Source organism: Dermochelys coriacea, chromosome 15 (genome assembly GCF_009764565.3).
Source record: "Dermochelys coriacea isolate rDerCor1 chromosome 15, rDerCor1.pri.v4, whole genome shotgun sequence".
NCBI classification, from domain to species: domain Eukaryota; kingdom Metazoa; phylum Chordata; order Testudines; family Dermochelyidae; genus Dermochelys; species Dermochelys coriacea.
In genome coordinates, this window is record NC_050082.1 from 10,574,806 (window position 1) to 10,601,696 (window position 26,891).

Consider the following 26,891-nt stretch of genomic DNA (forward strand, 5'->3'; position numbering starts at 1 on the left):
CCTTTCCTGTTTGGTGATGGCAGAGATTGGGGGCTATCTGGAAGAAAAGAATATCACTAAACACAACTTCACCTGTGAATCTTGAGTCCAGCTCTGCCGTATGGAACCACTGGGGCTGTGGATTGCATCAGGGCACAGCTGTGCTTCATGAAGAGGCTGTAGTTGGGCTAGAGTAGACATGAAAGCCCAAGGCTTCTGTTGAGGAAAGTCTTGGCATTCCCCATAAACCCACTAGCTCCTCACTGCAGGATCAACACCATGATAGGTCAGAGAGGGCCGGTCTGGATGCATGCAATGATTGCTGTTGGTTCCAGCAGTCTCTCTTTCCCCCCCCCAGGGCTGGTTTTATTTCCCTATGCAACCTCAAATAATCCCAGGGAGCTTTGCTATTTTTTTTGTGCTGACAGGGTCAGAGATTAAATCTTCAATCTAATAATCTCATTCCAGGATAATCCTTTTGCTTTCATCTCCCAGCCAGTGCCAGGAAGGCTTCCAAATAGCCCTGCAGGACAATATGGAACAAGCAAGGCTCCATCTGTCTCCCTTCTCTCTTTCTTGCCATGGCCCTGTAATCATCAGGACAAGTCCCAAGGCCTCAGGCTGCTGTCTCTAAGTGTTTTTGTCCTTAGCTGAGTGTGACCATGTTGCCCATCAAGATAGCCCTGGTCCTGTTTCAGTCTATCATGTTCACTGAGCCCTGGTTCTGTCTCCCATCCATGGGTCTCTATTTTCTGTTTTATCCACCCTGACTACTGATAATTCCTGTAACCTCCCTCCACTGTAAATGACTGGTGCCTAAGAGGACTAATTGAAGGCACCAGCCATGCAGAATAAATACAGGCCCAACTCATGAATTAATCTAATTTCAGTGCTGCTTCTAGAGGATGGGGACGGCTCCAGGGATTGAGAAGAAGACACTAGGCCTTTCACTTGTAGATTACTAGTGTAAACCCAGCATGGGTCAGGGGACTAGCTGGTTTAGCAGATTAGTAACAAGATACAGAGCCTTTTGTGTCTAAAGCACTATCTCCCATCTAAATTGGTAGTTTCTGAATGTTATGGACAATGTCCTTGACCTATTGCAGGTGGGGATGGGATGGTCTCAGTCCTCATTAGTGAAGGCTGGGTTCCATGACTCACCTGACAATGGCAGCAGAGGGACGGAAAACTGAATCATGGAGGCTGAACTCCACTCTTGCAACTAGACCTAGCTGCCAGGCCCTCACCTCTTTTGCCAAATTGGGTGCTAAACAAGCCTGCTACTCAGTGAATAATAAGCAGCCTGGCTGGCAGAGAGGAAGATGAGTGTGGTGTTGGGGAGGGGACAGACAACAATATGCCACTTTCCCTTTTTCCTGTTCGTAGCAGGGACATGTGACCCTTTCCAAGCCAGCTGAGTCTTAGAATTGAAAGGAAGCAGAAGAGATAATAAAGGGGCCACTGGCAGCCCGAGGCCTGCCCAGCACCAGCCCATCAGGAGGAGCACCTCCCTCTGAGACAAGAAGGAAGGAGGCCCAAGGTCAGTGTCAGAGGAAGGGTTGCCCCCTGTGTGATATGCTGTCAGGCAGGGTGGGACAGGCCAGGTTTGCTCATTCACATTCCATAGGAAGCTGAAGTGGGCCTGATACAGAAAAGCACCAGAGGCCAGCCATTAGGTCCCTGTATAATTTCCTCCAAGCAACCCCAATGAAAACGCTCTTCATCAGCAACTGTGCAATTCCGAGTGACACATACCAGCCCTCAGTGCAGCAGCAGGTGCATTTGGATGCCAGTGGCTGCCCCTCCTCCAGGCAAACCCTCCTTAGTTGAGCGAGCCCCTTCCTGGGTCACACACCAGAAAGATAGGGCAGGAAGAGCTCCCAGCATACGGGGTAACCTTCTGCTTGGACTGAATGAAGCAAGGCACAGTGAGCTGAGTGTCTCTGTGGGCTGCACCTTAGGACTACAGATGAAAGTGAAGAGCTTGTCTGAGATCCCTGTGAGGTAGGGGCTGTGCTTGAGCCACCCCTTCATAGAGCACAGCCCAGCTCTGTGCCCCTCCTAGGCAAAGGTTGCCTCACCTTGACATGGGCTGGCTGACTGCTCAGGTTTGTCATGGATGAGCGACGTCAGCCAGCAATGCCCCTCACCAGTGGTGCTGCCAGGTTTTGCCACGGCATGCTCCCCAGCGAAGGGATTCTGGCTGGGCTGAAGCCTGGCTCGAGACAAGGCAAAAAGCTCCAGGCCTCTAACAAGATTGAGCCCTGCCTGAGGGACTGAGCCCAGCCCCCGATTGGCTATCTGCCCCCCTTACTTGTCTCCTGGGGCCCAGCAACAGTCAGAGCTGCTGTAGGAAGAGCTCCCTCAGCTACCCAGAAGCAACTCTCGGGGAGGAGGGAAGGGAGTGGCAAGAGCTCAGCAGCTCCGCTCCCTCCTGTGAGCAATGGGGACAGCCCTCTACTCCGCCCCTGCAACACTCAGCCTGGGGAGGGACAGGGGTACAGAGGGGTTCCTGCTGCAGCCTCCCAGGTGTGTGTGTGTGTGTGGGGGGGGGGGGTGAAGAATCCAGCAGGAGCAAAGGTGAGGCTGGGGGGCTGAACTGATGGAGGTGAGGGATGTGCTCAACTGAGGGTGGCTGAACTTATGTGGCAGAACTGAAGGGGGAAGCTGGGAGGGTAGAACTGATAAGGGGATTGGTTTGGAGGTTGGGAGGCATCAGTAATTGCTGGGCAGGGGACGGGCAGATGTGGCTGTGAGCGCTTCTAAAGCAGGGGTCAAAATCACATTTCCCAATAAAATTGGTACAGTGCACAACACTAAGTGTCACACACACACACACATGCAGGGGGAGTTCAAAAATCAAGACTGACCAAACACCACAATATCATTTTTTTTATAAATCTCATGATTTTTTTGTGGTCTGACTCATGATTTTTGATCACTTGAGGTTGGCCAGTGAGAGGTTTTTCTCAGCCACTTCTGATCATAACCGATAACAGCCAACATGTGTATCCATGCTGTTGGCACTGACCACCCCCGGAAACCCCAAAGTGCTTTATAACTTCAGACTCACAGCACCACCAAAATGCAGCCACCTGGGGCAACGGGAGGGAATTTCAGCTAAAGAAGGACAGGCAACCCCCTACTGCCACAAAAGTGCCAGGGGAACTTTAATGTCCATGCACAGCAGAGAAGGGCTCTGTTTTGAAGGTGCTTTGATCTGAAGTCCCCCACACAGTAAAATATCTGATGCTCAGTGTGTATACCTCAACAGGATCTCAAGGCTCAGTTGATCCTGTATGGACTTGAGCCCATGGAAAGATTAGCTTGAACCTGAAGTTTATATCTCAAAACCATCCCCTTCCTTTTCGTGGGTGTTTTACAGACAGGCTATTCTTGTTCACCCTCTCCTGAGCCATTTCATTTCCCTTTTCTAGCTAATGACTCATTACAGTAACTTTTGACATACAAAGAATTTAAGTGCTTAGAAGCTGTGCTGCTGACTCAAGCTCCTCACAGTTTAAACTGAGAAATCTTGAGGGATTAGTGAGGATAGGCTGTAATCGGTATAAATGAGCCTAACGAGGCTCCCTCTGCCCTGCCAAAAGAATGGCATTCTTCCAGGACAGGCTGCTTTCACTCTCTTGCTAATTGAATTTGGGGGACACCCAGCAGGTCACAGGCATAGCAGGGAGATTAGACTGGATTTAATCTATTCAGGCACTGGGTCTGTCTGAGCTAGGGGGTGATGCCATTGCCACCCAAGTAACTTTTGTTCCCTGATGGGTATGAAGGACTGTCAGGAGCAGGAAAGAGTCCAGCATCCTGGGGATTTTGAGAGGTGCTAAGCATGCTGAGTGCCCATTGATTTCTATGGGTGCTCATGATGTCTCACAATCGGGCCTTTCTCTGCCTCTTGCAATATTAACAAGCCCTTCTTTGTGGCAGTGCTGCTGTGGGGGCCGTTACATCACTTTGATAGCAAGTGAACCAGACTCATCTAGAGCCACACACTAATGTGGACTTAACCAATGCACTGAGTCCCCATTAGGGAGCTGGAGCTACTGTGTCTACAGCTTGTGTGTTGCCACAGGCAAGGCTAATGCCAGGTGAGCCTCCACCAGACCAGCTACTAGGATTCAAACTCAGCTCAGTTTATTTGGCAGCTGCTCTTTGCATAGCTCACTTCTGATACTTGGAAATACTCAGGAGAAATTATGCCTGGAATCATCACAGCAAACCATGTGCGCTGGGGGAGGGGGGAGCAACAAAAGTTAGCTCTTTCCCAAGCTCGTACCTTGATGCCATGAGCGGACAGAATTTCTCCTTTCCCAGGGCTATGGAAGCAAGAAGGCAGTGAGCTTAGAATCTGCACTGACTCAGAGTGGCAAGTACCAATGGGAAACTGAAATGCCTGGGAGTTGACCCCCTGGACTCCCTCCAGTTATTCTACCAGTTGGAAAAAAAATTCACAATGAATGTCATGTAAAATTCTCAGAACACTAGTACATCTCCTAGGACTCTTGTTATCACTGGGGCTGAAAAGCGGGGGCACTGTCCTCTCTGGCTTGCTTGGGTAGGCCTCTCGTTCTGTTCACTGCCATGCACTCTTATGGTGAAAGGGTGCTGCTGAGATTGCTGATGTTCTGGAGGCAACTCAGGACAGGTAAACCCTTCAGTTCTTTGAGAGGCTGAAGTCATCTTGCAGGATTCAAAGCTGAATACTGTGGATTGCTTGTGTGTGGAGAGGATGAGGCCAGATGGCATAATGAGATGGAGTCAGATTGGTCAGGAGCAGACACGAACTAGAGTCCTGGCTAGCTAGAGCCAAGGACCATGGCCTTTTGGAGATGTTCCTGTGAATTTGCTTAATAGTAAAATCTGCAGAGAGACAAGTTGAGTGAGGTAATATCTTTAATGCAGTAAAATCTCTACACAGTTAAGGGTAGATACAAAAGAAGGGCCTGTCTGCACATAGCCCCCTAAGCAGCTCCTGGTCTGAGGCAGACAGTCAGAATGCAGCCAGGAATTCTGCAATTGCTGTTTGAGCAAATTATTGATTTTTTCAGCCCTGACTCAAGGCCTAGTGTTCCTGAGGAAGGAGCCATTTATTTGTAAACATGTAGAACCCTTCTGGGCCGAAAGGTGTCTGCACCAGGGTTGACTCCTTCCAGATTCAGAATCATCTAAAAGGGAAGAAAGCACTTCTATTCTGGGACAGCAACAGCACTTGTAACTTCTTTGCTGGACCAGTTTGAGGAGTATGTTGTGGAGGCCTTTGAATCACGGAACCAGCAACACCAGCTTGTATCTCAGACAGCTTTACAAACAGACAATTGAGCCTCCCAATACCGCTTGTTACTAAAGTCTGTGAAAAAAGGAGTGCTCATCATTATTTCAATGCATGAGAGAGGCCAGAGCATTTTGCAATTGGAGAATGAAAGTTTGATTTATTAGGTTTTGTGTGTGCAGTTAATTTAACATTGGTTTAATATTTCCTTCGCTTATTTTTCTAGTAACTAACAAGACTAACCTTAAAACAACTGTGAAAGCTTCCAGCCTCTCATGCTGCTGCTTAGCAGTCCTTTAGTCATGACTAAGGGCCAGGTTCTGGGGTCTGTCCATATGGAGCAGTGTGCAGGATTAGGGCTTCAGTCAGCAGATTGGACATCCCATTCCTTGACAATTCCCAGTCACAGAGATATTAAAGGGACATAACTTGGAATACTTATTTCAAATAATACACTGTTCTAAAGGAGTCCCCTTTCAATAGCATGAAAAGGCCATTTAAAAAGCATAAGGGTTGTCAGTTCTCCTGGTGATGTTTAGATAGTCTGTTGAGTGCACCAGAGAGCAACATCACTAAATCTGCTTAAAGCCATCTCTCCGCTCCTTCTTCTCTTGGCACACACCTGCCTGATGTCTCTTCAGTTTGTTTTGCTGCCATTGCCCATTGGTATTAGTAAACACACTTTAGCAGGACCTTGGTTTAAGCATATGAGATCCCCCTGAGCAGTGCTTGAGACAGATGTTGCATGCTAGCAGATGAGATGGGAAGTGCAACTAACCATCATCTGTGAAACTGACTGCACACAAAGTGCTGTCAAATGGCCAAAGAAAACTTTGAAAAAACACAGAAAATATTTTTTTCTTTAAGCTGTGTCAGCAATACCAATTTTAACAACAGGCACAATATTTTCAGAAGGAAAAGTGATTTTTCAGGACAATGGTGTCCCTTTAAAACAGTAATAGCTATTTTAAAAATTAGTTGGAAAATGCGTTTTGTAATTAATGAAGTGGGAATAGTAGAAAGGCTGCAGTCACTTATTCATATTGACTACACCTTGATACATGGCCATGTTTTTCTCCATTTCAAATGTCATTTCAATGGGAGTTAGATGCCTACATATTTTAGAGGATTTTTTTTTAAGGGTGTCACCTTTGGAAGGCATTTGTTTCTCTATGAGCACAAAGCAGCTCTAATAAAGCTAATTATCCCACTATATTGTTCTGGGCTTCCCCTCTTCTAGAGATTGGTCTGTGGGTAGATGGCATTTGAGAATGAGGCTCCAGGAATCGGAGTTGACTCAAAGTGTTTTTGTGGATGGCACTTTCTGTCACCAGCTCTAGGGGAGGCAGATGCTGCTGCGCCAGGCCTCTGGCTTAACTTTTTTTTTTAAAAGAACATGGTCTTGCCAGGTTCCTTTGGACAACCCATGGCAAAGCATTTTGGGACACAGCTCTAACCACATACTGCCCTCTATTGACCAATGTATGCAAAATCAGGACAGGCTACTTTTTTCATCCCATTATGAAAGGAGTTAAGGGGATCCCACTCGTGGGGCTTCACACTCTGCAGGTCTTAGGAATGATTGCTTTAGTATCCCATCACTGAACCAACTCAGCTTTTGCATGACTGTATTTGCCAAGACTTCTCAAGGTGCTTTAGAAAAGATGTAGAATAATTTCAACTACAATCTGTAGTGCTGAGTTTGTGATTAAAGGCAAAGACTGGACAAAAAGACTATGGAGCTGATTTTTTAAAATATGGCAGTGCCTCTGGTCAAAGTTTGGATAAAAGATGGCAAGTGGCCAGTGTGATAGCCACCCAGTGTGGCATGATAAGGAACAAGTAGGACATCAGATGAACCCAGCTTGAGTCTGAGACTTCCAGGGGTGAGAGAGAGAGAGAGAGAGAGAGGACCACAACAAGAGTGACATTCATGGTCATACTGGGACAAATGTGAAAATCATGAGGCTATTTGGCCCCATTTACCTTGGGCAAGAACTTAAATAATCATGTTTCATCTAAACTTCAGCTGTGAAGTCCCATGCCAGGTCCTCCAAAGATCTTGTCATAGTCCTCCAGAATAACATAAGGACACGAGAGGACCTGACAGTTCTTCTGTAAAACACAGTATGTGGTGGGGGGTATGTGAGGATTAGGTGCAATAACTTTAAACCCTTTTAGGAGCAGTAAAGGACACGAATACTTTCTTTCCCTGGCAGTTCACCTTTCAACTGCATTTATAATGAAGATCAGAAAAGAGACTATGTCCCTAAGACCTTTGACTTCCCAATATCTTCACTTCTTACAATCACCCCAGAAACCTTTCACTTCCCTGTCTCACCACCTCTTGTGCTTTCTCCAGAGACACTTTGCTTCCTGTCACACCAACTCGGAGATCTCTTAGTAGACACCATCCAGAGTCTTCCACTTCCCTCAGTCTCAAGAGACATTTACTATGTTTTGCTCCGTCCTGTGTTTATGCCATCTTGGATTCTGGACAGTGCATTGCATAGGAATAGTGTATTGCTTGGACTAAAACTGGGTTAACAGTCCCTATAAAAAGCATAAACACAAAGAAAGCACTCTTCTGAACTGATGAAAAGCTGCATCTACAGAGACTGCCTGATGAGTCTCTCTCAGCAGCTGTGGCTACCCCCATCTTGTTTCAGTATAGTTTGCGCTCTAACAAACTGGTTTCCCATCCATCTACTCAGCATAGTAATGGGCACTCAAATAAAAAGTGACAGGAGAGGCAGGATTAACTGTGGCAGCAGAGAATGGAACAAAAAGCATTTTAAACAGACTCTGCCCTGATATTTAAAGAAAAGCTCTACCTGCTTGCCAAGCAACCCGTAAGTTTGTAAAGCAAGAGTCACATCTCACTAGGAATAACCTGTGAGATGTGTTTGAGAGTAGTGTTGTTAACCACATTTGGCATTTATATGCTTCCTCTTGGCTGCAACTGCTGGGTTGCTGAATGTCAGCAACTGTATGATGTAGAGTATGGGATGATTCCAGCTAGAGAATTCAGTCAAGTTGGGTCAAATGCTACAGTCCTTATCCAGAACTCCTAATGCTGCTAACAGGATGTTCTCTGCATCAGGATAATAGGATCTAGTTCTATGTCCATACAAATAAAATAAATGATGAAGTAAAAAATGGAAATCACATTATTCCCACAGATTACACCTTTCCAGTTTCTCTGCAAATAGAGAAACTAGAACTGGATGCCTGATGTAAATTAAGGAAAGAGATAGAGAGAAAGAAGGAAAGAGAGACAGCTGGAAGGACAGAGTGAAATGCCAAGAGGTGGGAGAGAAGTGTGTAGGTGGGATACCAAGTAAGCACACCCTAATCTAAAAAGTTTTCCTTTGAACATGTACTTGTTTGGTGCGCAGATGTCTTGCAGAAACTGCCCTACCTGGGGTCATGAGATCTACTTGGCTTCTTGACAGTTTCCGTTATGAACACAGACATGAACTCCTTTCTTTCATTTAGTGATTGTCTGTGCGTAGTGGGGGTTGGGAACTCCGCTTATGGGTTAAATCAGGGGCTTAGATTCAAAATGTGGCTTCCCAACCTGCCTGCCTCACCCGTGGGCAGGCCCTGAAACGCCAGGCCCCATCCACCAACTTCTCTTCAGGCACCTCCAGCACCTGTACCCAACGCACCGAACTGGGGATGCTTAAGGAAGCGTTTCACAAATGTCCTCCCCCTCCATCAGCAAAAGAAACCAGTCACCCCCTGCACCCTGCCATGGGCTAGATCTTAACCAGGAGCAGAGCTGCTGTACCCAGCACCCGCAGGGGGATCCCCCTCCCTTAGGCTACCGGGGCCCGGCACCCGCACGGGGATCCCCCTCCCCCTCCCCCCGGGAGAGGGGGTCTCGGGTCCGATAAGAATCGGCATCCCGCTGGCGACAGGGAAGGTGACTGTTGTCATGGGAACCCTCACAGGCTCAGCCGCCCGCCTGCTTCCGTTCGTTGCCTTCCCACAATGCATTACGTTCCAGCCGCGTTGGAGCTTCCTGATTGGAGGGAGCCTTGGGAGCGATCTCAGAGAGAGGGGCCGGTCTGGCCCGGGAGTGGCGGGAGGAGGTGTTGAGGGGACGTTGCGTTGCCGTGTTCCTCCTCTGGGTCCCAGTGGTCGCGCCCAAGGAGCCCGGCCCGGCCCGGCCGCGGAGAAGCGTCTCCCACTTCGGGCAAGTGGTGCGTTCCGTGTCCCCCCTCCCGAGCGGATGGTAAAAGCCCAGAGAGGGGCGGAACCTCGCACCCGCTCGGGAATAGGAGACGTTCGGGGGGGGCGGGAGCATGGGTTGATACCACTCCCTGCACATGGTGCGCTCCAGTCCCCGCTCCCCTGGCCTTTGCCAACCCAACAGCCTTAGCCGCCTGCTACCTGCTTGTCTCTCAACCAAACTTGCTATCCTGGCTCGTTCCTATTGGCTCTGCATTGTATTAATATACAAATACGGTGACTCCAATACCCAATGGCAGACGGGCAGGTAGTTAACATTCAAGACCACGAGTGGTGACTGGTTGGCTGGTCTCCAGCCGTCTGGCCAGCGGGTTCGGCTGCCCCCTTGCCGCGGCAGGAAGAGGAGGGCGGCATGGGCGACGGGGCGGGGCTGCGCTGAGCTGAGCAGGAGCCGGGAGCCGGAGATGGGGGCGGCCGGGGCCCGCTGGGCGCCTGGGGCGGCTCTGGTGCTCGCGGCCCTGCTGGGGGCCTCGGGAGCCGGCCTGGCCGACAACGTGATCTGGGCAGTGAACGCGGGCGGCGAGGCCCATGTGGACGTGAACGGCATCCACTTCCGCAAAGACCCGCTCGAGGGCCGGGTGGGCCGAGGTGAGGCCCCGGGAAGGAGGGAGCCGGAGGCCTGGCCACGTCCCGCCTCCCTCCGACCTGTTCTCGTCATCTCCTCTGAGCTCCCGCCGGGCCCTTCCCGCTCCCCCTTCGCCTCTCAGGCCCCGTCCTGCCGCGGCTGTGGCACCCCCGCCCATGCTGCGCGCGGCCCGGGCCCGGGCTCGGGCCGGGCAGGCTCCGTGCCATGCAGCGGGCGGTGTGAGGTGGTGAGAGGCGCGCGTCTGAAGGGCACTTAACCCTCCCCCTCGGGGCTCAGCCGGCACCCCCCCCCCGCTGCTCGCCGCGCCCCGTGGCAGGCTCGGTGAGCGCTAGGAGCAGGGGTTAACGGGACCGTCTGGAGCCGGGCTAGGCGCTTTCCCGCACCCCTGGCCGGGGCTGTTTGGAGGTTTCTGCCTCAGTGGCCGACTGGGGGCAGGTGCGGACCGGGGCCTGCTGCCCACGTCCCCTTACCAGAGGAACAGCCCCTAGCCAGGTATCTCTTAAAGGGGCGACTCCATCCGTCTAGGTCTTCGGAGCCCTGCTGGCTTGGGCCAGTCAGCACTGGATGGCCGGGGACCGTGAGCAAGCTCTGAGGGGCTAAACTCCCGGGTGCAGCAGCCCTGCGTGTCCTTAGTGCCCTAGGTTAGCCCCCCACCCCTTTTGCCTTGTTAGTCCCCTTCTGCTTCCTCCTGGCCTCTCTCCTCACCTCTTCTTTTCCCCATCTGGAGCCCTTGGTTGCTGGGTGACGGGCTCCTCTGGAGGAGTTCCCTATCTCAGCAATTCTTGTCTCCAGTCACCCAGCAAGTGGTGAACCCTCCTCCGATCTGTTAAAGTGATCAAAGTGCCCCTGCCCCTACACTTATCTTTGACTTGGTTGCCATTTTCCTCTTGATAACCTCTGCACTTGCCATGCTGGGTACCCATTCTGCTCCTTCCTTTCCTGTTCTGTAACTTCCAGTCACAGGGAGGAGGATTTTTGTTAGGGGCATGAAGAGAGACGGGTACTCTTTAGTACCTTGTCACATGCTGTGAGCAAGTGGCAATGGAAGGCTGCGCCCAGCACTGTGCCCTTCCTCCTCTCCAGATGAGGAAGGGGACTGGGCTGATAGTGCTGAACTGCATGTGAACTTGTATAACACTCAGAGCTACCTGTTTCTGCCACCATGACACTCTCTGGCCAGGTGCATACACGAGAGCAGCTGTTTATAGAGATGCAGAGTCTGACTTTACAGCATGCGCTCTGTTTCAGCAGGCAGGGGAGAACGGTTGGGAGGCTGGTGTCTTCCATCTCTAATTATGTCATGAGTGTAGCATGTGATCCTAACTGAGCAAAAGTTGCTTATTTGTTCATATCTGAATGGCTGCACTCTTCTTGAAACTGCTAGGGCATTAGTGTCTGTCTCATTGAGAAGAGTCTAGATCTAACTTCTGAGCGGGTAGCCTCCAGCGGGAGATAGAGAAAGAAAATGAGCACTTTGGGGACCATGCATCAGACCTCACAGGAGCAGACTGTTTGAACTCTCTGTGTTGTCCATCAGAAAGCTGTAAATATCAAAGTGATACTTATCAGCAACAAGAACTTTAAAAGCGGCAGAGTCCTGTGGCATCTTAGAGACTAACAGACGTATTGGAGCACAAGCTTTCGTGGGTGAATATCCACTTTGTCGGATGCAGCTTTAAAAGAAGTTATTTAGCTTCTGTTAAACAAGGCCTGGGATGGGGGGTATGCCCACAGGAGCTGATAAACTACTATGTTGGCTGTAGCCTGCAAAACTGACTTGCAAAAAAAACACCTCTCTGTTGAGCATGCCTAATGTCTCACCTGAAATATGGTAACTCCCTGCTAACTGGATGAGACTTGCAGGGTTTTGCCTTGTAAAACTTCAAGTTCTCTGCTTTAGACTTAAGGAATGTCATCTGAGGGGGGAGTCTGTCCTTATGGACTGAAGTGGAACTTACTCTTGAAAGGTGATGCCAGTTTGGTAGCCTGACCACTCAACAACATGCAGCAACTTGCTTTTTCCAGAGAAAGACTCCAGTTTCCTCAGCAGGGGCTGTAAGTTTGAAGCCCAGCTGGGAAATTTCTGGCATCAAAACTTCAGCCCTGAGATCATGGCAGGATTCTACATTAGCTGTGCCCTGGGCGAAGGCAGTAAATGGGGATACACTAGTATGGGGTATGTGCCACTGTTGTAGCTGCTGAAGCAGTGAAATCAAAAATCCACCAGAGGGTGTAGGACATAGAGTATGTTGCAGCTGCACTTTGGATCCCCAGGTCTAGGGTAGCCAGTCAGCAGTTAAGCCTCCTGAAGTGAGATTCTGGTTTCTTTATCTGCCCACAGCATGAATAATGTCTCTTGGGAACCAAGTTACTGTTCTCCTTTGCCCACTTCTGGATGTTCTAATTAGATGATGGCTGAAGGTAAAGAACATGATCCCTGTCTAGTCAGGTACTGTGACACCCAGCGTCAAACACTGCGATCCAGATTCAGGCTGTGTCTACACTGCACACCTTACAACGGTACAGCTGTGCCACTGCAGCCGCGCTGTTATAAGGTAAGCAGTGTAGCTGCTCTTTATCGCAGGGAGAGCGCTCTCCTGGCGACAAAATAAAATCACCCCCATCAAGGGGAAGTAGCTTCGTTGGTGGGAGAGCAGCTCCCGCCGAGGAAGCCCTGTCCACGCAGGTGCTTTTTGTTGTTAAAACTTTTATCGTTCGGGGGGGGGTGTTTTTAACAACAAAAGTGTAGTGTAGACAAAGCTGCAGTGTTGCAGATGCTGCTGGACTTGTAAAGCCTTGTCTGTGGTGTGGAAATTGCCTGCTGCTGATAATGGTGGCAGCACAATATCACTTAGCTGCAAGTGTAACAAAGGACTGTGTTAAGATACACCCATTATCAGCAACAGGTACCTCTTGTGGTGCAGACAAGGTGAACTACCCATTCAAGGCTTGAGTCTCCGGCCCATCACTGCTACAGCTGCAACATACAGTATTGATGCAGCTCTCCTTGCAATGATGGTGTCACTACTTACACAGTGCCCTAGATGTGGTTGGCCCTTCACACACAAGTAACAGCCCAGAGGAATTTACCATTTAAATGTGTACTCTGTAAAGCTTATAAGCTTTTACTTTGCCCCGCCAAAGGCTTATCTGCTGGTGACCGGTATTTCACTAGCTGTAGGTGTTCAAATATCATTATTAATTTTAAGGGGAGGCTGACCTACAACTGTATGATTAACACTTGCAGATGCAACCTGGAGGAGAATGTCTCTTTGGACTCTGAAAAAGAGATTGCTAATCTGGGGGAAAAAAAAAGTTCCCTTTCAAACAGTGCAGCAGTTTTGTGGTTTGCTCCTCCCAAAAGAGGGTTTGTTCATGGTGCCTCACTGAACAGCAGCCTGTTACAATAACCCTGATGCAACCACAGTGCCTGGCTCAGCAAGTAAGACTTTAACCCATGAGGTCAACTGATATCTTGCTTCTCCCTCAGTGGTTTTTATTGCACCATCATTTTGATTCCCTCAGTTACTCATTCTGTTCCCACTTGTGTAGATGGGCAGGTAATGGCTGCAGCAGAACTCCTGCTGCTGATGGTTTAAAAGTCCTGGGATGGCATTTTAGAGTTGTTACTCTCAAGCCTCAAATTCCGATCCTGGGACTTTAGGGAGAAAGTATAGCTAAGGGATTTATAGCATATCCAGATGCCAAACAAATGAAGATAGTGGCTACTTTTGTTACTTTTAATGTGCAATGGTTTGTTTCTGTCTTGGTGCTTCAGTCATTCTTCACCATAACTAAAATACAGCTAATTCAGATCCACTTCCATTGCATCATACAGAACTGCAGTATACAAATTAGTCATTTGTGTGATTGGGTGAATTCACTCAGATGGTCGCTATCCCAGCCTGATGACAAACTTCATTTCGCTGTAGGCTTGTCTCTAACCCGCAGCATTAAATAGGAGTTGAGCTAGTGTTTATGAGCTATTTGGACTACTGTAATTAGTTAACATGTAGCTGGAAAAAGGGATGTATTTATATCAGGATGTGAAGACAGTGAGAGCTCTTCACTTCCTGTGGTTCTGATGATCAAGCCCTCATGACCCTCACTTGGGTTACAGAACAATAGCAGTCTTACCCCAGGGTTCTAACTGTGTAGAACTGGTGTTAGTGTCCTCTCAGTCATTTCCATGGGCTTGGATGTAGGTGCTGGGCAACTGGGTAGAGCTTTTGGCTTACTCTGCATAGGCCAACCTAAACCAATGTCTGTTTCCATGAAAATGGGAGTGGAAATAGCAACTGTCAGCTAACATCTAAAAGCTTAGATCAGCTTTCACTGCTGACTGGAAGTGCCAGTTGTGCAGATGCCATCCAGAGTCTCCCCTATTCCATCCGATGGGAATAGTGTTTTAGATTGTAAGCTCTTTGGGGCCTATACCAACTTATGTGTTTGTAGAGTGCCCAGTACAATAGGGCCCTAATGCTGATTGAGGCCCCTGAGTTCCATTATGATACAGATATTAAACAAGGAAGGGCAAACAAGTATTTAACTTCCATGATTGCTTCAGATACTAGCACAGCTAGAAGCATTCTTCAAAGGTTCTTCATTGTGTGGCGTACGGATAACTGAAGTAAAGGCTCACTGCACACATGTGGCTCTGATGTATACCCCATGAAATCGTATGAGATAGTTTGCATGGTCATCAGAGCCCTCGGGTATGCGCATCCTTATTGATTCAGGTTCCCTGTGTAGTATTTGAAGGATTATTAGCAAGAAGAAAGGGGTTTTATTAAGATCGCTCTAATACACGCAACACTCTCCCAGCCTGTATGTTTTCTCTTGGGTGGAACATGGCTTTTTAATGTTTTTTTTAGGATAAATTGTAATTAAGTTTTTAATTTCAAGTCAGTTGCAGGAGATGGGATTATATTATCTAAGGTAACTCAGTCCTAAATTGACTTCATTTCATTTGTGCACTGCACCATGTTGGTTAAAACATTAGAGGTTCTAAGGGCATGTCTACACTTACCCCTGCGGAGCGATCAATCCAGCACAGGTCGATTTATCGTGTCTCGTGAAGATGCAATAAATCGACCGCCGAGTGCTCTTCAGTTGACTCCGGTACTCCACCGGAGCGAAAGGCACAGATGGAGTTGATGGGGGAGCGTCAGCAGTCAACTTACCGCAGTGAAGACACCACAGTAAGTAGATCTAATACGTCAACATCAGCTACTTTATTCACGTACCTGAAGTTGCGTAACTTAGATCGATTTCTCCCCCCCACCCCCAAGTGTACACCAGGCCTACGTGTTCTTTCTCTAGAGAAGTCTGAACTCGTGGCCAAGTCCTCTGATGCTGTAGGCCTGGCTTGACATGGATGAGGCCTTATTTCTTGGGTGACAGGATTAGGGAGGTAAATGGATCAGCGGGCTGGAAACAGAATGTCTGTACTAGCTAAGATAAGGGAAACGTGCAGGGAACCATTTACAATGGACCGGATAACAAAGGATAAGATAAACCTGGAATGTAAGTTGAGGTAAAAAGTAAGTTATGCATGGACAGTGTGTGCTGTACAGGGTTTGGTTCCTACAGAGTGATTTAAGCCATCCCAAAATGTGTGATGCAGTGTAATTTGTAAACTTATATAAAGGAAGAGATTTGCTGTGTAACTTCTGGATGTGTGGTATGCTGTATACACATCCCCTATCTTTGAGTCTGATCAATATAGCTTTACTATATGCCAAATAAAGGAAGCTGAGAAATTATACTGGAATTGAACTGAGATCTTGGGGAACCAAGTGGGAGAGGTCTTGGGGGAACCCCAGCACACCCAGTTATGAAATAGGACTTTGTCTCTGCTAACTGGCTTGGGAATGGTTGCTATTCAGAACTGTGTTTCTGTAGGATTCAGCTTTCCTCAGGTTCTGGGTTTCCTCCAGCCACTGCTCAACCTGCCTCCCCTTCTGATGTACTGAATTCAAAAAAAGTGTGGCTGTTGGTAAAGTGGGGATGGGGACACTTGAAAGTAGTGCCCCTTTTCTCCGTCCCCCTGCCCCCCCCAATTGGTCAGAATTAGTAGGGACTATGGGGCCTCAAGAGAATTGGTCCTCTGGCAGGTGCTTGGAAGTTGTTTATAGAGTTGTCTTCTGCCGATGCCTCAGAAGTTAACCTTTGCATTCTTGTTGATTTTATATTTGGAACCCAGCCTCTGACTATGGCATGAAGCTGCCAATCTTGCGATCCAACACAGAGGATCAGATTCTGTACCAGACTGAGCGTTACAACGAGGAGACCTTTGGGTATGAAGTCCCCATCAAGGAGGAGGGTGACTACGTTGTGGTGTTGAAGTTTGCTGAAGTCTATTTTGCACAGTCCCAGCAGAAGGTAAGCTAAGTCTTCCCCTGACCCAGGATCCTTACTTGGTTATCTCTGATGATGCTAATTTCTGTCTAGGGCTGTGTATGCCAGGTTCCTGTGACATCCTTTTGGGGAGTTCAGGATGAGAATCGCCTGGTTACCCCCTGCAGAGGGTGAGAGTCTCATGGGAGCTAACCTCTGTGTCAGTTCCCTACACTCTGGTCTGCTAACCACCCAAACAAACTCCTCAAAAGCTTTGCCAGCCTTTATTTTGCCTTGCAGGTAAACCTTAGGTGCACTTCACTGTCCGAAACTCCATGTGGAGTGTTCTTCTGCAGTATCCAGCCCTTCACTGGACAGTCACAGAAATTACCAAGTCTTCTGTCTCTAAAGAGGCATATTACACACTCAGCTGAGGATTCACCCTTAACAGCACTCAGATGAATTTATAGCAAAACCAAGAATAAGTGTATTTGGAACAGAGATGTAAGTGATACTGAGTAAAGATAGTGGAAACAGATATGGTTACAAACAAAATATTAACATGCTTCTAAGAGTCTAACCATAACTTTAGTGAGCTATAGTCCTTTGGCTGAAGCATTTTTCTTACCCTCAAAGTCTTTTCAATTAAACCAGGATCTAGATTTTTCCTGAATCTCCCCTCTACCAGGTGTTTCTCAGTGAAATGAGTCCCCAGAGGCTCCAGCAAATCTTTTGAAGTGTATTCTTTTGAAGGGTAGCCCTAGATAAAGTTCTTGTTCCCTGCTGGCGTGCAGGTGCTGTGTTATTCATGCTGTCTTTCTCATCCTTTTGTTAATTTGCCTTTCCTTTGACTTAATATGCAAATGAAGGTTACTTATGTTGGCTTTTACCATGCTCGGTTTACATTGGAGAATTAGGCAGACGGGTTAATCAGTATTCCTTTGTCTAGGAACACCTTGTTTATCAATCATGCCTGCTTTGCTGGGTTTAGACATATTTTCAGTATACACCTGCCATTTCTTAATTGTTTTTAATGATTATGCTGACCAATATCATATAAGTTTTCATTTGATACTTTACAGGACATTCTTTATAGATAAATACCATGACTGGAATGTGTTAGGTATACCGAGTTTGTCAGACCTGATAGGAGTTGCTGTTACATGACTGTGAACCCTCTGTCAGTGGGCATTAAGGGGCTCTTAGGGTCACAGCTCCCCTCTGCCTTCTCGCACATCACCATCTGTTATGTGTTTTATATATATGGGTAGGAATAGCCACAGAATGGGGTGAAAGAAATGTACAAAGGGTTACAGTCATCTCTAATATAACTCCACTGACCCCAGTGGAGTTGCCCCAGGGATGAAATTGTTTCTAAGGATGCATTCCAAAGTGATACTGAGCTCCCATATCAATTTCTAATATAAAGTAGAGCTGGATGTACTTGTTTGTGAAGTCATGTCTTCAGCTGACTTTATATAGCGAAATGCGACTGACACTTGACTTTTGTATAGCACCATTCTTCTGGAGACATCAAAGCAGTTGATTCTTGCCCACCTTTGTAATTCCCATTTTGCAGTTGGGAAAACTGGGGTACATGGACATCAAAGCCACACAATAACTCAATGGAAGAGCTAGAATTAGAACCCTAGTTCTGATTCCTAGACTTGGTCCTTGTCCACTGGACCATGTTGCTTCCCTATGTGGTGATTATTTTAAGCAGCAACATTGGTTGTAGAAGCTGATCAGAAGGATGGAAATAATTGGATGTGAACGGGAGGCTCTCCTGACAAAATAGAGTTCTGTAGGATTTAAGAACTAACATACTTCCTTTACGCAGTTGTGATGGTATCTCAGGCTATGAGTGATGCTCAAGTCACCGCAGCCCAGAGATTAACTTCTGCTCTGTTAGCTGTTCAGTCTCTTTACCTAACTCATCTCCTTCCGTCTGCCTCTGGTCTCATCAGCATTTGTTTCTTTCCCTCATGTCTCTCCTTCCCCTGTTTTACCACCAGACTATTGGGATTAAAAAGCCAAGTGCACAATTTTCAAAGGTGCCGAGCACTGACAGCTCCCACTTGAGTCAACAGGAGGTGTGGGTGCATGGTACTTCTGAAGATAGGGCCTAATAAAACTCCCTGCGGTCCTCAGTACTGTACAGTAGTCATGGAGACATGTTAGAGGCAGGATACGGGTTTGTGTATTTGAAACCATTTTTAAAGGGCTTAAATGTTTAACTTCAGTGGTCTATTTTTGGACTATGGGTTCTTTTCAACAAGGGGGTGGAGACAGTTTGCCATGTGCACAGAGAATCTGCATTGGTTCGATGCCATGTGCAATAATACCTCTACCTCCCGGGCTTTGTAACAATCACAGACTGTTTCTGTCCTATCCCCTCTGTCATTTGTCTGGTTCCCCTCTGATGCTCTCTGCAATCTCTTCCGAAGGTGTTTGATGTGCGCTTGAATGGCCATGTGGTGGTGAAGGACTTGGACATTTTTGACCGAGTTGGACATAGCACAGCTCATGACGAGATCATTCCCATCAGCATCAGAAAGGGGAAGTTGAGTGTCCAGGGAGAGGTTTCCACATTCACAGGGAAGCTCCACATTGAGTTTGTCAAGGTAACAAACCCTGGCTAGGGGAAAGCCCCTTCTTTCTCTCTCCTCTCATCTCCTCACACACTGCCACGTAGTGCAGATGTGCATAGGGAGAGGGGAAGTGACTGATGGGTGTGGGTATTCCTTCTTTGACCCTGCAGCATTGACCTTTGCCTTCCCTTTCGCTAGGGATACTATGACAATCCGAAAATCTGTGCACTATACATCCTGCAAGGAACAGTGGATGGTAAGTTTTTTTCACTAATAATCCTTCAAGACTTTTTTAGCTTGGAGGCAACTCATGGCCTTTTAAACCATGTGTATAGCACTCTCAATATAGTGGCAGCCTTAACTGACCTGTCTCACCCAGGCCCATCTCCCTCAGCTGTCCCCTGTGAAGTTTTGTCCTAGCATATCACAAATGTGATGTCATGATTTCAGCTATTTAAGTGTGAAATTTCACAGTGTTGTAATTGTAGGAGTCCTGGCGCAAAAAAGAGTTGGGGGAAGTTTGCAAGGTTGTTATGGGGGTGGAGGGGGGAGCTATGGTACTACTACCCTTACTTCTGCGCTGCTGCAGGCGGCGGCACTGCCTTCAGAGCTGGGCGGCCGGAAAGCAGCAGCTGTTGGCCAGGCACCCAGCTCTGAAGGCAGAGCCGCTGCCAGCAGCAGTGCAAAAGTAAGGATGGCCTGGTATGGTATTGCCACCTTTCTTCTGCGCGGCTGCTGGCAGCGGCTCTACCTTAAGAGCTGGGTGCCTGGCCAACAACTGCTGCTCTCTGGCCGCCCAGCTCTGAAGGCAGCGCAGAAGTAAGGGTGGCAATGCCACGATCCCCCCTAAAATAACCTTGTGACCCCCCCAGCATCTCCCTTTTGGGTCAGGACCCCCAATTTGAGAAACATTGGTCTCCCCCGTGAAATCTGTATAATAGATGGTAAAAGCACACAAAAGACCGGATTTCACGGTCTGTGATGCGTTTTTCATGGCCGCAAATTTGGTAGGGCCTTATTCATATACTAATATTTGCTTCATAAGCTGAGAGTGGAGCCATCAAATTATCTTCATGAATTAGGGTGCTTGTATTGGAGTGGAGCCTTGGCAATGTGGGACTGTGTACTAGTCTACGGGGTGCCCCATGTGTCCAGTTCCAGCTGGCTGGGTGTGGGATGAGACAGCTTGAGTCAATTGCCTGTTGGAATCCTCACGGCTCCTTGCAACGTTCACAATGGTGAATTTCTTTTTCTTCTAACAGATGTTCCAAAGCTGCAGCCTCACCCTGGCCTGGAGAAAAAGGAGGATGAGGAAGATGAAGAAGAGTACGATGAAGGCTCCAGCATTAAAAAACAGGCCAATAAGAACCGGGTTCAGTCAGGCCCCCGGACACCAAACCCCTACGCCTCGGACAACAGCAGCCTCATGTTCCCTATATTGGTGGCCTTTGGTGTCTTCATTCCTACCCTCTTCTGCCTTTGCCGGTTGTGAGGGCAAGCCCCATGCAGAGATGCAGTGGCAGGGGTCGCAGGCCAGGAGGAAAGGAGTTGGACCAAATGCGGTTGCTTTCAGTTTCTCCATATTTTTCATAATTTAAGGGGGAAAAAAAGTTCATTTGGAATGAACGGCAGGTACAGGTAAAGGGGGGAGCTTGCCTTCCCCCAGCCAGCGAGCAGCGAGGCCTTGGCTTCCCCTGTTGCACCATAAGCAGCATCCCTTCCTCTTCGGGGCACTTGAGATTAAACTGGATCCTTGCTGTCTGTCTGGGCTATAGGAAGCTGATGCTGGTGAACTTTGGTCCATATCCCACATGGAGAGGAAGCTACATGACCCAAATGCTGTACCCTTATCCAGGCGGATAATTGGTTCTAGCTTAAGAAGCTAAGCAGGGAAGCACTCTCTGAATGTTGCCTGGAAAAACAGCCTTTGAAGTGAGGTCTAGATGTGTGCTTTGGTCAGAAGTGTGCACAGATGTTCTGGTGCCTTTGGTTGACTAACAATTATGGGGGAAAGAGACTGGCTTTTCCACAGCTACTTAAATGTGTGTAACTTAATGCACAATACTTCTCTGTCCTAAAGATACACAGGCTCAGACTTGCTGATGGGTCTCCAGGAAAGGTTCGAACTTTAGAGTGAGTTGCAAAAAAGAGCTGAGGGGATTATTCGGCCTGATTTTCTGCACCAGTTGGGAGAGATTTTCCTAGTTTGATAATTGTGTAATGTTAGATCGTTGCTGTGGGGGTTCTGCTGTGATCTGCAATAGGCTGGCTTTTTGCTGCAGTGTCTCTGCCCCAGATGTGTTTTTTGGTTTCTGTATCAGTTGTGGCTTTTATTTCCTTTTAAATATTTTTCTTCACAATGGCTCACTTCAATCCCCATCCCATCTTGCCCTCTCTAGTGTACAATGTCTCACCTGGAGGGGCTGAGAACCAGGTGACCAAAAAAATGGAGACTCTGAGCCCCCAATACTTGTGTATCCCTGCTATGATCAATAATCTGGCAGCCATGAGACAGAGTAGTGCCACCCTTCAAGTACTTTCCAATGACTCTCTCATCCTTCTGCATCAGCTGCATTGATCTGATTCAGTCTGCAGTAATGTGAGATTGAAGTCTGTACCTACCATTAACTATCTTGCATAGGCTTTGGAATGTCAGGATGTGCCTAAGAATTAGATGCTGGCAAGTGCCAAGGAGCCCAGCCTCTCAGTCCTGTAGGATGAGCATGTCCATCCATTGTGGAGAATCTGAAATAGGTGGAAACTGCTGTAGATCAGTCTGGTCAGCTTCTGTGGTCACCTGATGATAGGTCTGAGCTTCCCTGTTCACTTTCCCCAACTGTTAGCTTAGCAAGTGGACTCTGCACCCACCTGAAGAGCATGTGTTCTCTGAGTGGGGTGGCGGGAGAGGCTGCTTCACTCTGGATCTGAGTCTGGTGTAATCAGGAGATCAGTGTGGAAAACAAAAGCCTGCAATGTGCAATCCACACACTCTTCCTGATCTGGAACTGGAGATCCTTGGGCAGCTGGCATCACTTAAGATCTGAATCTGCAAGGTGCTGAGCAGCTTCAGTTCCCATTGACTTATGGGAATTGGCAGCACTCCCTTCCTCACAGGAAGTGCTCGGCACCTTGCACAGCCATGGTAAAGGGTATTCTTTGGAGCTTAAGTCTTGAGGCACCAGCCTTGTTAGCTTTCATTCTAATAACATTCATCCTCTGGATCCTCAGGGCAGAATTCTCTTTGCCTTGGGCTAAATCTGTTTCTTCTGAAAAGCATCTCATCTGCTTCATACCATGCAGCTTGACTGAGAAGTAATCTCCGTGCTGCTCCTGCCTGGATTCTGACTTTTCCTATCAATTGCTTTTGAGCACATTTGTATGGAGCTGCTCAACTCACACCTGGCCTTTTGATAAGCTACACAGAGCCTCTTAGTGAAGGGTCAGCAGAGCTCTGAGTAGTCCGTTTACAGCAGCCAAGGCATTTACTTTCTTCCTATTAATTTTCAAGCTGTGGAAAATGTTGCCTAGCCATGAGAGCCAAGACAGGAGCTAGGGACACTGTCAGAGCATTGGTCCTCAAAGCAGCCATCTTTCCGAGCAAGTGCATTGCTGCTTTGTGTTTCACCACAATTCTGATTCTGTAAGTCCAGTGCAGAATATAGGATCCAACTGAGCTTTCTCCCATTGCTACTGTCTGTCACTAATGCACACACAAGCAGTTTGGTTGGTAAAACAGTCAGAGAATGCTTGACCATAATGAAACCTACCCACGAGGAGGAAGAGGCCAGCAGTAGATCTCCAGAGCAAACCAAGCTCTGAAACACTGGGAGGCCTGGACTAGCAGCTTCGTTCAGTTGTCTCCTCCTGGACTCTTATCACTCCTAAATGCTTATTTTTTTAATGGATGAGTCAATTAAAAGGGTGTATTTTGAGGACATTTTTTATTCTGCAATGCCTGTAAAATTTTGTCTAACCGTATGATTTCCCTGGATCACTTTGGCCATTATCTGATCACTCTAACACACTAGAACAGCACAGGGTTTGGAACCTTAATCAAATAGTAGGAACTTCTTGGGTTCAGCACAAACTGCCCCGATTCATTAGACAAACCAAGAACTTGATCTTGAAAACAACAAGCCTACCAATTGAAGAGTGTGCTCTTCTCGTCCCCTGAGATGCCAGCATTTCTTAGACACAAGTCTTCTTTTGCACCTCTGTCCCTGCACCTTGCACAGCTTGAGCTCAAGAGCCAACATCTAGGATCATAGGAGTTAGAGATGGAAGAGGCCTGTTAGATTAGTCCGCTCCTCTGCAAGGCCATGGTAGCTGATTCTCTTCTCTCTCCCCACCTCCTTCTGATAGTGGCAATACACTTGCTCTGTGCTGGACTCTCACCTGAGAATGAAGCAGTGTGTCTTTAGGGGTAGCTGGCACAGCATTAGGCTTCTGCTGTGTGTTTCAGCCTATGTTTCTTGAATAAAATTAATTCAGTTTATTTAATTTTTTAAAAAAAGGAATATGTTTTGCTCCGTTTACCCATAACTTGGTTATCGAGCCTTATCTTTTGCACTAGGGCTGAAGTACTCACATGGGTGTGGGCTCCCTCCCTTAGCTGCTTGCTGGGTCTCCTGGCCCCATGATGGTACTATAATAAAGCAATTTTCCTTTTTGCTTTCCTGTTCCAACCCTTCCCTTCCTGGCAGCTTCGGACTTCGCTTGAAGGATCCTTTTGAGACAAACGAAACATGCTTTATTTTTATTTTTTTTTAAATAAGGACTCTTGAAGGGTTGGGGTTGTGGTTGTGTGTGTTGTGGTTGGAGGGACCCATCCAACATATGAATGGATGCTGAGGTCTGATTATGGCTCGCTTTTGCCTAGATCTTTTGATAGCTGCATCTGCATTTCAGCTGGTTAAAACTGGCAAGAGGTACGCGGCTCAGTGGTGGTGGTTTAGGGCTACTTTATTTTTCTGTTATGTTGGAATATCTTATTGTTTAGCCATTGTCTTTCATTGATGTTGGTTTCAATTTGTATTTAGGGATTCGAGCAAATACAACAGTGTGAATGACGCTATGTATCCAGGCCTGTAACTATTAGTGCAGTGCTACTTGTGATGTTACACTGAACCTACATCCCTTCATTGGGGACCCCTAAATCAGCAGGTGAGGCTGCTGTATGGTGGAAATGAGTGGAGAGTCAGTGATTGCTTCCATGACATGCTTCAGACTCTGGCTGGCTGTCTGCCTTTGGAACGTCTGGGTTGCTATCCTGCTTCCGTAAAGAAGGAGCTTTTCCACAGCCTTACGCTCTGTTAGTCTATAATGCAGGCCAGTGCCCTGGAGGTTAGGAGACCAGTTAGAAACAATCAAGGTAGTGTAAAATTCAGTATCACAAACGAAACAGCAGCAAGCAAATACGGACCTGGTCCCTGTGTGTGTGTCCTTGCAATAGTGGGCAGGGTGGAGTAAGCACATTCAGGCCACAGCTCAGTGTACCTTGAGAAGCCTGAGGATAGACAGTTAGTTTAGAAAACAGGTTTAGTCAAGTTTTTTTCTAAAAACATTAAAAAAAACATGATGATGATGATGATGATGACATAGGCTTGACTTGAACCTTCCTAGCCCAGGGTATTCAAACTGCAGGTGGAGAGTCTTAGATTTGTTTTTCCTCCCTACCTGCTGTGCCTAGGGTGTGGTATCTCAGAATAGCAGGCAGCCTTACACACCTGAGACTTTCTTCTGTAGTGCAGTTGGGAGAGTGAGGATCTGTTTCATCCTTAACTCTGAATTCTGTGGGGCTTTAGTAGCTTTAAACCAGCCCTGTAACTTTGTACTGTAGTGTTTGTGTGAGTGGAACGAAATCTAACCTTTCCCTGTGGGATTGCAGGTGGAAGCAAGTGGAATGCCAAAGCAAATGCTTATGTTCATTTTTGGTGCCTTTTGTTGTGGTTTGATCACAAGTCTGTTGGAAGAAGCTTCTGTTTTAAGGAACTTCTGATTCCTCTTTTAAATCTAACTCCTGGAGGAGACGGTCCCTAATCCAGGCATTTCCCCCTCTAACAGCAGGGGGCATTGTCTTACTGTCCTGTGATTCATGCTCTGGAATGTCCTAGCTGAAGTACAGGGCTACTTGTGAATATCCTCGCATAAAGTTTCTGGATGCGATAGGGGAACTGGCGGGCTCCTTCAGGTTTCTTCTCCCCAAAGAAATCTCCAGAGGGATGGGGAGCTCCCAGGAAACATTGTGTCCATCTGCCCATTGTTTTCAGGGGCTTAGTGAAAGTCGCAGTCGGATTTTGGGTAGGAGCGTGGCTTCAATCCTGCTTCTGTATCAGTAGCCTAGTTTATGGCATGATATCAACCCCATCCCGCATCAGGAACTTGCTAGCAAAGGGCTTCCCCTAGACTGGCCATAGTGGCAGGGATTCTAAACCAAGAGCAGAATACAGTACTTCATCCCTGGCTTTGCTGTGGTTGAGACTGGACTAGCAGCAACCATGAGAAACATAGTCCAGTTTCAGGTGTAGCCTACACAGTCCCTTGGGAAAGAGAGAACTACTGGAGTCTGCACGGCTCTCTATGTGTAACAGATTCTGAGAAAGTGGTTTGGGACAAAACTTATCTTAAACTCTTGCTAGTAGCAGATGCTCTGTGGCATCTGTCTGCTCCTTGTGCCCATTAGGGCAGGAGAGAGATCTGCTTAGTGGGAATCCCAGGGAAAGCAGGGTCTGGAATCTCAGAATCAATTCCACTGTCTGGCTCTGCTACATCTCCATGACAAATGCATGCAAAGGTCTAATGGGACTAGGTTTGGGTTGTTTTTTTTTTTTTTCCACACTTGCCTCTGTTTCCACCAGATTTTCTCCGGTGATTAATTCTAAATAAGCTTAGGCATGGACTCTTGAGGGGGAATATATTGGAACTGAGAACTCTGCCCAGGAAAGGATGGAGCTTAATAAATAAGCTCCAAGTTCCTGATCTTGATGTAATGGTTAGGGGATGCTTCAGACCCATGAAACTTGTGATTATTTCACATCAGATTTGAACAGACTAAGAATATGGTAGCATTGGTCTGTGAGGAGGAGGAGGAGGAGGCTGCAGCCAGGATTCTGTCTTCCTGGACTCTGGCTTACTCAGAGTTTATAGCTGTATATTAAAGAACTATTTCTGAAGAGATCAGGAAAATGCCCTGGGGTGCTCTGTGCCTGGTCTAGTCAGTACAACTTTCATTGCCAGCATTGGTTTTTATTCTTCCCCTTGCCCCCTCCCCCTGCCAAAAGGGGTTTAATAAAAAAAAAATACAGAAGTGCTTTCTTCCCTCCCAGAGAGAGTGCTGTCTGCTCAGGAAATGTGAATAATCCATAGCAAACAGCAAAGGTTCAGGAGGCTGAGTGGTGGAGATTTATCCCAGGGAAAGTGGGGAAACAGCAACTCAGACAGGTGTCAGGAGCAGTTTTTAACAAGACTTGTTTAACCAGAAACTCTTCTTAATGTGTGTGACTCTAGGAAATGCAAAATCTTTGAGCCATAGTTATTTTTTATTCATGTGTGTTAGGGGCGTGCTTATTTGTTCTGTTACAGTGATTCGGTTTTAATCCAAGCATGTTCTGTCAGGATCTTGGAGTGAGTAAAACACCTGCTAGAGGTTTGTTGGTAAACTTGGCACAGGGCTGCTCCTGGGGACTTTTTGCACTCAAGCGCTTCCTGCATAAGAAACTAACCAGTCTGTAAGGTGGCTCCAGGCTGCATGAAATAAAAGTAGAGTTCTCAGGGTCTTCGGAGCAGTAGCCTGGATTGCCCAAGGCTTTAGCTCAATTACAGTGACAATGTTTGGGTCCCATCTGCACAG

General features: G+C 47.4%; 1 protein-coding gene across 3 annotated transcripts; it reads left to right on the forward strand.

Annotated features, from left to right (window-relative positions):
* Positions 1-1,159: 1,159 nt before the first annotated feature.
* LOC119843703 (malectin) lies at positions 1,160-26,345 on the forward strand. Of its 3 annotated transcripts, XM_043498000.1 has the most exons (6): positions 1,160-1,519; positions 8,452-8,609; positions 16,318-16,496; positions 18,899-19,075; positions 19,241-19,298; positions 20,305-26,345. In XM_043498000.1, the coding sequence occupies exons 3-6, from the start codon at positions 16,332-16,334 to the stop codon at positions 20,532-20,534; spliced, it is 630 nt and encodes a 209-aa protein (XP_043353935.1). In that variant the 5' UTR covers positions 1,160-1,519; positions 8,452-8,609; positions 16,318-16,331; the 3' UTR covers positions 20,535-26,345. The 3 variants fall into 3 exon arrangements, with proteins under 3 accessions (XP_043353935.1, XP_038229376.1, XP_038229377.1); XM_038373448.2 differs by lacking the exons at positions 1,160-1,519; positions 8,452-8,609 and adding an exon at positions 9,261-9,477; XM_038373449.2 differs by lacking the exons at positions 1,160-1,519; positions 8,452-8,609 and adding an exon at positions 9,301-9,470.
* The last annotated feature ends 546 nt before the right edge of the window (positions 26,346-26,891 follow it).